The sequence below is a fragment of the Entelurus aequoreus genome, linkage group LG18 (genome assembly GCF_033978785.1).
Source record: "Entelurus aequoreus isolate RoL-2023_Sb linkage group LG18, RoL_Eaeq_v1.1, whole genome shotgun sequence".
Lineage (NCBI taxonomy): Eukaryota > Metazoa > Chordata > Actinopteri > Syngnathiformes > Syngnathidae > Entelurus > Entelurus aequoreus.
In genome coordinates this window covers 4261511-4270972 of record NC_084748.1, presented here as the reverse complement: position 1 = coordinate 4270972, position 9462 = coordinate 4261511, and the positions used below count along the sequence as shown (strand labels likewise).

The 9462-nt window shown below is 38.7% G+C and overlaps 1 protein-coding gene across 1 annotated transcript in view; it reads right to left on the bottom strand.

The window, feature by feature from the left end:
• Positions 1-2462: 2462 nt before the first annotated feature.
• The window catches only part of LOC133633462 (spore coat protein SP96-like), a 9773-nt gene continuing 2773 nt past the window's right edge, over positions 2463-9462 (bottom strand). The window contains exons 2-3 of the mRNA XM_062025994.1: positions 6471-6522; positions 2463-3528 (exon numbers count right to left, since the gene is read on the bottom strand). Of these exons, the coding sequence (XP_061881978.1) occupies positions 3320-3528; positions 6471-6522 (261 nt within the window). The 3' untranslated portion in view covers positions 2463-3319. The remainder of the gene's footprint in view (positions 3529-6470; positions 6523-9462) is intronic.

The following is a 9462-nucleotide window of genomic DNA, read 5'->3' as shown; positions in this document are numbered from 1 at the left end:
CGCCAGAAAAAGTAAGGCGTTTTCTGACAGAGAGTTTATTAAGGAGTGCTTATTGGACTTTGCTGCGCTGATATGCCCGGAGAAGAGGGGCACATTTGAGAACGTGTCACTCTCCCGACGCACTATAACGAGGCGGGTTGAGACCATCGCTGGAAACTTGGAGCTTCAGCTGAAGAACAGAACGGCCGACTTTGACTGTTTTTCACTGGCTTTGGATGAGAGCTGCGATGTACGTGACACCGCCCAGCTGCTCATCTTCTTACGTGGGATAACTGCAGACTTTCAAATCACGGAGGAGCTGGCAGCCATGCAGTCAATTAAAGAGACAACCACAGGTAATGACTTGTTCACATAGGTAAATGCGTGTTTGGACATGTTAGGACTGAAATGGGAGGCTGATGCGTTGATGGTAAAACTGCAAACCCAACAAGGACTTTTTGCCAAATTTCACAACCCCAGAGATGCAGCTGTCAGGACAAGTTTCGTCATTTCGCACAAAATCGCCAGAAAAAGTAAGGCGTTTTCTGACGGAGAGTTTATTAAGGAGTGCTTATTGGACTCTGTTGCGCTGATATGCCCGGGGAAGAGGGGCGCATTTGAGAACGTGCCACTCTCCCGACGCACTGTAACGAGGCGGGTTGAGGCCATCGCTGGAAACTTGGAGCTTCAGCTGAAGAACAGAACGGCCGACTTCGACTGTTTTTCGCTGGCTTTGGATGAGAGCTGCGATGTACGTGACACCGCCCAGCTGCTCATCTTCTTACGTGGGATAACTGCAGACTTTCAAATCACGGAGGAGCTGGCAGCCATGCAGTCAATTAAAGAGACAACCACAGGTAATGACTTGTTCACATAGGTAAATGCGTGTTTGGACATGTTAGGACTGAAATGGGAGGCTGATGCGTTGATGGTAAAACTGCAAACCCAACAAGGACTTTTTGCCAAATTTCACACCCCCAGAGATGCAGCCGTCAGGACAAGTTTCGTCATTTCTCACAAAATCGCCAGAAAAAGTAAGGCGTTTTCTGACGGAGAGTTTATTAAGGAGTGCTTATTGGACTGTGTTGCGCTAATATGCCCGGAGAAGAGGGGCACATTTGAGAACGTGTCACTCTCCCGACGCACTGTAACGAGGCGGGTTGAGGCCATCGCTGGAAACTTGGAGCTTCAGCTGAAGAACAGAACGGCCGACTTTGACTGTTTTTTGCTGGCTTTGGATGTGAGCTGCGATGTACGTGACACCGCCCAGCTGCTCATCTTCTTACGTGGGATAACTGCAGACTTTCAAATCACGGAGGAGCTGGCAGCCATGCAGTCAATTAAAGAGACAACCACAGGTAATGACTTGTTCACATAGGTAAATGCGTGTTTGGACATGTTAGGACTGAAATGGGAGGCTGATGCGTTGATGGTAAAACTGCAAACCCAACAAGGACTTTTTGCCAAATTTCACACCCCCAGAGATGCAGCTGTCAGGACAAGTTTCGTCATTTCTCACAAAATCGCCAGAAAAAGTAAGGCGTTTTCTGACAGAGAGTTTATTAAGGAGTGCTTATTGGACTCTGTTGCGCTGATATGCCCGGAGAAGAGGGGCGCATTTGAGAACGTGTCACTCTCCCGACGCACTGTAACGAGGCGGGTTGAGACCATCGCTGGAAACTTGGAGCTTCAGCTGAAATGGGACAAGCTGGCAGGTGTGACAACAGATGGTTGTCCAAAATCTGACGGGGAAAAAATGTTGGACTTTTACAGAGGATGCAGGATGGAGTGACAGAAATTGACATTTTTGCATTGTATTATACATCAGGAAGTGTTGTGTAAGACAGTGTTAAAAATAAAACCATCGAAAACAATCTGCTTTTGTATAAAGTTAAGTTAGGTTAAATGAAATTATTATTATTATTATTATTATTATTATTATTATTATTATTTATCTTACGGTACATCAAAAATAATTTGAGCAAAATTTAATTGAAATGTTGTCGGTGTGGCCCTCCGGCAGTGCTCGAGTTGCTCATGCAGCCCCCGGTAAAAATTAATTGCCCACCCCTGGTCTAGTCCATAGTGCATCTAACATAAAAGTGAGGGTCCAGTCCATAGTGGGGCCAGCAGGAGGCCAGCAGGAGACCATCCCGAGCGGAGACGGGTCAGCAGCGCAGAGACGTCCCCAACCGATGCACAGACGAGTGGTCCACCCTGGGTCCCGACCCTGGACAGCCAGCGTTAGGGTTAGGGTCTTGGACTTCAACTTAAAAGTCTATTAGCATTTGCGCCAATGACTACCGACATGACTGATTGATTGAGACTTTTATTAGTAGGTTGCACAGTGAAGTACATATTCCGTACAATTGACCACTAAATGGTAACACCCGAATAAGTTTTTCAACTTGTTTAAGTCGGGGTCCACTTAAATTGATTCATGATACAGATATATACTATCATATATACTATCATTATAATACAGTCATCACACAAGATAATCACATTGAATTATTTAAATTATTTACAATCAGGGGTGTGGAGGGGGGTGGGGGGGGGGTAGGATATGGACAGCAAGTAGTGGACATAGAGAGAGAGAGAGAGAGAGAGAGAGAGAGAGAGAGAGAGAGAGAGAGAGAGAGAGAGAGAGAGAGAGAGAGAGAGAGAGAGAGAGAGAGAGAGAGAGATAAGAAGGCATAAGAAAAAGTATCTGCATTTGATTGTTTACATTTGATTATTAGCAATCCGGGGAGGGTGTTAGTTTAGGGTTGTAGCTGCCTGGAGGTGAACTTTTAGTGCGGTTTTGAAGGAGGATAGAGATGCCCTTTCTTTTATACCTGTTGGGAGCGCATTCCACATTGATGTGGCATAGAAAGAGAATGAGTTAAGACCTTTGTTAGTTCGGAATCTGGGTTTAACGTGGTTAGTGGAGCTCCCCCTGGTGTTGTGGTTATGGCTGTCATTTACGTTAAGGAAGTAGTTTTACATGTACTTCGGTATCAGGGAGGTGTAGTGGATTTTATAGACTAGGCTCAGTGCAAGTTGTTTAACTCTGTCCTCCACCTTGAGCCAGCCCACTTTAGAGAAGTGGGTAGGAGTGAGGTGTGATCTGGGGTGGAGGTCTAGCAGTAATCTGACTAGCTTGTTCTGGGATGTTTGGAGTCTAGAATTGAGGGTTTTGGAGGTGCTAGGGTACCAGGAGGTGCATGCGTAATCGAAAAAGGGTTGAACGAGAGTTCCCGCCAGAATCCTCATGGTGCTTTTGTTGACCAGAGAGGAGATTCTGTAGAGAAATCTCGTTCGTTGGTTGACCTTTTTGATTACCTTGGTTGCCATTTTATCACAGGAAAGGTAAGACCACTGCAGGCCGACAAGCTTCCAAGGTGGCAGCGGAGGCAGCAGTTGTAGCAGCGGCTGTGGTGGCGGTGGTTGCAGCGGTTGTAGCGGCAGCTGTAGTGGCAGCAGTTGTTGTGGAGGCCGTAGTTGCAGTGGTGGCAGCAGTTGTGGCGGAGGCTGTCGCGGTAATGGTGTCGGCAGTTGTAGTCGTGGCTGTGATGGGAGTAGTGGTTACAGTTGTGGTGGCAGTGGTGGCAACAGATGCTGTGTTTATTGCGTTTTTGTTGCGTTTTGCTTGATTGTAAAAGATGTCGATCGAGGAGGTGTCTGAGACTTTTATATTAAGACACGTGATTAATAGTTTGATTGAATGATTGATGAATACATTTGAACATCAGGGCTAAATGTTGGTCAGCACACTATTTCATCATGCACTATTACATCAATGTAATGTTACGCATGTTACACAAATAGACTGTCTGTCTTGGATGTCAACTAAAAGTCTATCAGCATCTGCGCCAATGTCAGGGAAATGACTACCAACATGACCACTGCAGGCCGAGAAGCATCTAAGCTGGCAGTGGAGGCAGCAGTTGTAGCAGCGGCTGTGGTGGTAGTGGGGGAAGCAGTTGTAGCAGCGGCTGTAGTGGTAGTGGGGGCAACAGTTGTAGCAGCGGCTGTAGTGGTAGTGGGGGCAACAGTTGTAGGAGCGGCTGTAGTGGTAGTGGGGGCAGCAGTTGTAGCAGCTGCTGTAGTGGTAGTGGGGGCAGCAGTTGTAGCAGCGGCTGTAGTGGTAGTGGGGGGAGCAGTTGTAGGAGCGGCTGTAGTTGTAGTGGGGGCAGCAGTTGTAGCAGCGGCTGTAGTTGTAGTGGGGGCAGCAGTTGTAGCAGCGGCTGTAGTGGTAGTGGGGGGAGCAGTTGTAGGAGCGGCTGTAGTGGTAGTGGGGGAAGCAGTTGTAGCAGCTGCTGTAGTGGTAGTGGGGGCAGCAGTTGTAGCAGCTGCTGTAGTGGTAGTGGGGGCAGCAGTTGTAGCAGCTGCTGTAGTGGTAGTGGGGGCAACAGTTGTAGGAGCGGCTGTAGTGGTAGTGGGGGCAGCAGTTGTAGCAGCTGCTGTAGTGGTAGTGGGGGCAGCAGTTGTAGCAGCGGCTGTAGTGGTAGTGGGGGGAGCAGTTGTAGGAGCGGCTGTAGTTGTAGTGGGGGCAGCAGTTGTAGCAGCTGCTGTAGTGGTAGTGGGGGCAGCAGTTGTAGCAGCTGCTGTAGTGGTAGTGGGGGCAGCAGTTGTAGCAGCTGCTGTAGTGGTAGTGGGAGCAGCAGTTGTAGCAGCTGCTGTAGTGGTAGTGGGGGCAGCAGTTGTAGCAGAGACTGTACTAGTGGCAGTGGTGGGAGCAATAGTAGCTGCGGCTGTGGTGGGAGCAGAAGCGTGACACAATTATAATGTGACTGGCTTCAGCATAGACAACATGTCATTAATGTTCATACTTAAAACAGCTTAAATCTTATTTTAAATATATTTTTCCGGACATTTACAATCGAAACTGTAGCTGCCATTATGATGTGCAGTGCTGTTTTTTAAATCAACGTAAGTCTTGAACTACACAAGATATTTCAATGGTTGGAATCTGCGCTTTTAAGTGGTGTATCGGTTATTACGGTAATCTACGTCACAGCCACTCCAGGCAGACCAGGCACCAAGCAGAGTGGGCGGGGTTTGCTTCCGGAGCATACAGCCTGAACCGCTGGTTTCCAGGACGGACGCAATAGGAGAATTTTACAACAAAGTTCTGCAGAAAATTAATATTACATCCGATTGTAGGTGTTTTTTTACCCTTTACCTTTAAATGTTGTTGTTTTTATTGCATTTTTGTTGCGTTTTGCTTGATTGTAAAAGATGTCGATCGAGGAGGTGTCTGAGACGTAAAACTGGAGCGACGTTCAAATGTTTTCTTGTATTCAGTATTTTACCTTTCATAGTTTATGTTGTAAATCCCATATTCTTTATTTGTATGCACATTCTGGGTGTCTCATTGAGCAAAACATTTTTTAGCAATCTATCAGACATTATTGTGAGTTTTTGTATTAGTGTTCTTGAAAAAAAGACTCAGCATATATATATATATATATATATATATATATATATATATATGTATATATATATATATATATATATATATATATATATATATATATATATATATATATATATATATATATATATATATATATATATATATATATATATAACGTGACGATTAGCATTAGCACCTTTGCTTCAAACTTAGGTAAACATTTAAATAATAAACATTCAGATCTGCACAAGGAGTTTAAATAGTGACAGGTAATAATGTTGTTACGCCTGTCCTGCTGTTCTGCTCCGGTGCAGACTGTCATCAAAGACCACAGGGCAGACGTTCCCTTCAGGGTCGATGTTTTTGTCGGGGGTAACATTGTTCACTTTACCGGCCAATGGGTCTGCGAAGCTCCGCTTTCATGTCAGAATGACGAGGCCACCGATTTGTGACCATCTGGTTGCTTTATTGTTATTAGACCCGTCCATTCTTCTACTGCGCAGTGCACGCGCTCCCTCTCTCTCTCTTTACTTGCACATTCACTCACTGACGTCACTCAGCCAACATGTTGACATTCTCACAAACACACACACACACACACACGCTACTCTCATAAGTCAACCAGCTCCCCCTGCTGTGCACATGTATATATATAACATGACATGTAGATACATAACTTGTAGATACATAACATGTAGATACATATCTTGTAGATACATAACATGTAGATACATAGACGTGCACACAGCTGCTTGGCTTGATGCCAAATATTAGCGGAATTAAAACCGCCTAATTAGCATTAACTAATGCAAGTAAAATGACTACATTGTGTAACAAATATCTACAATTTGTGTTTTATCATCAACAAAAGTGTTTTACCTGCTACATGTCTTATCTGTGTACATTTATCCATAGTTGCTTTTTTTGTACTTACTAATAATTGTATTTTTCTTAAAGCACAAACCAGGAGTGGCAGCCATAAATCATGAATAATTTAATATCATGTCAATAAATCTTTTTATTTTTGATTAGTTAAGGATTTATTAGGCCCACAATTCTGAGGGTACCATAAGACAGCACAACAAATTACCTGCAAGTAGCAGAGCAAATATGATGGATTCTGTCCTTGCCATGTCTTCTTCCTGTTGAGAACATATACATTTAAATGTTTTGTACATTTTGTGTCATATTAAACAATCACTTCACTGGGATATAGACTTTTTACACCATCGTATGAGATCCAGTACACCTGAATTCATTAATTCACTTTTCTTTTTTTTTTAAAATATTTTAAAAAAAAAAAAAAATTTAAATATATATATATATATATATATATATATATATATATATATATATATATATATATATATATATATATATATATATATATATATATATATGTATGTGTATATATATATATATATATATATATATATATATATATATATATATATATATATATATATATATATATATATATATATATATATATTTTATTTTTTTAATTTTTATTTTTTATTTCATCCATTTTTATTTTTTTTTAAAAGCTAAAAGTAATCAAATTTTTGTACAAAACACTTTAATAATATAATCCATTATCAGTATATATGTGTATATGTTATAGGTTTGGGTGAGGTGCCAGAAACATGTCTTGTTTATTTTATTCTGTTAATTGAAAAGATGTTTGAAAAAAAATAACAAGAAGGTTTAGTAAATATTTATATATAGTCGAGGTTTCTGTGGTTTATCCATTGTACCTTTACACAAGAGGCTATATATATATATATATATATATATATATATATATATATATATATATATATATATATATATATATATATATATATATATATATATATTTTTTTTTTTTTTTTTTTTTTTTTTTTTTTTTTTTATTTATTTATTTATTTATTTTATTTATTTTTTTTATTATTATTATTTTTTTTTTTTGTTATTCTAAAAGTAATCAGATTTTTGTACAAAGCACTTCAATAATGTAATCCATTATCAGTATAAATTTGTATATGTTATAGGTTTGGGTGAGGGGCCAGAAACCTGTCTTGTTTATTTTATTCTGTTAATTTAAAAAAAAAAAAAAAAAGTTTAAATAACAAGAAGGTTTAGCATCTTCCTATTTTTATTATTTATTATTAAGATCATATTATTATATTAAATCATATTAATCCACCTCTACTACTGTATATGCCTCCAAATGCCAAATCATCTTTCTAATTATTAGCTAGTGTTTAATTGCTGCTTTTTTTATTTTTTTATTTATTTTATTTTTATTTATTTTTATTTTATTATTTTTTTACTCTAAAAGTAATCAGATTTTTGTACAAAACACTTCAATAATTTAATCCATCCATCCATCCATCCATTTCTACCGCTTATTCCCTTCGGGGTCGCTGGGGGGGCGCTGGAGCCTATCTCAGCTACAATTGGGCGGAAGGCGGTGTACACCCTGGACATATCAGTATATATTTTTATATGTTATAGGTTTGGGTGAGGGGCCAGAAACCTGTCTTGTTTATTTTATTCTGTTAATTTAAAAAAAAAAAAAATGTAAATAACAAGAAGGTTTAGCATCTTCCTATTTTTATTATTTATTATTAAGATCATATTATTATATTAAATCATATTAATCCACCTCTACTACGGTATATGCCTCCAAATGCCAAATCCTCTTTCTAATTATTAGCTAATGTTTAATTGCTGCTTTTTTAATTTTTTTTTTTTTTTTTTTTTTTTTTTTTTTTTACTCTAAAAGTAATCAGATTTTTGTACAAAACACATCAATAATTTAATCCATCCATCCATCCATCCATTTCTACCGCTTATTCCCTTCGGGGTCGCTGGGGGGCGCTGGAGCCTATCTCAGCTACAATCGGGCGGAAGGCGGTGTACACCCTGGACATATCAGTATATATTTTTATATGTTATAGGTTTGGGTGAGGGGCCAGAAACCTGTCTTGTTTATTTTATTCTGTTAATTAAAAAAAAAAAATGTAAATAACAAGAAGGTTTAGCATCTTCCTATTTTTATTATTTATTATTAAGATCATATTATTATATTAAATCATATTAATCCACCTCTACTACGGTATATGCCTCCAAATGCCAAATCCTCTTTCTAATTATTAGCTAATGTTTAATTGCTGCTTTTTTAATATTTTTTTTTTTTTTTTTTTTTTTTTTTTTTTTTTTTTTTTTTTACTCTAAAAGTAATCAGATTTTTGTACAAAACACTTCAATAATTTAATCCATCCATCCATCCATCCATCCATTTTCTACCGCTTATTCCCTTCGGGGTCGCTGGGGGGCGCTGGAGCCTATCTCAGCTACAATCGGGCGGAAGGCGGGGTACACCCTGGACATATCAGTACATATTTTTATATGTTATAGGTTTGGGTGAGGGGCCAGAAACCTGTCTTGTTTATTTTATTCTGTTAATTAAAAAAAAATATTTTTTAAATAACAAGAAGGTTTAGCATCTTCCTATTTTTATTATTTATTATTAAGATCATATTATTATATTAAATCATATTAATCCACCTCTACTACGGTATATGCCTCCAAATGCCAAATCCTCTTTCTAATTATTAGCTAATGTTTAATTGCTGCTTTTTTAATTTTTTTTTTTTTTTTTTTTTTTTTTTTTTTTTACTCTAAAAGTAATCAGATTTTTGTACAAAACACATCAATAATTTAATCCATCCATCCATCCATCCATTTCTACCGCTTATTCCCTTCGGGGTCGCTGGGGGGCGCTGGAGCCTATCTCAGCTACAATTGGGCGGAAGGCGGTGTACACCCTGGACATATCAGTATATATTTTTATATGTTATAGGTTTGGGTGAGGGGCCAGAAACCTGTCTTGTTTATTTTATTCTGTTAATTTAAAAAAAAAAAAATGTAAATAACAAGAAGGTTTAGCATCTTCCTATTTTTATTATTTATTATTAAGATCATATTATTATATTAAATCATATTAATCCACCTCTACTACTGTATATGCCTCCAAATGCCAAATCCTCTTTCTAATTATTAGCTAATGTTTAATTGCTGCTTTTTTAATTTTT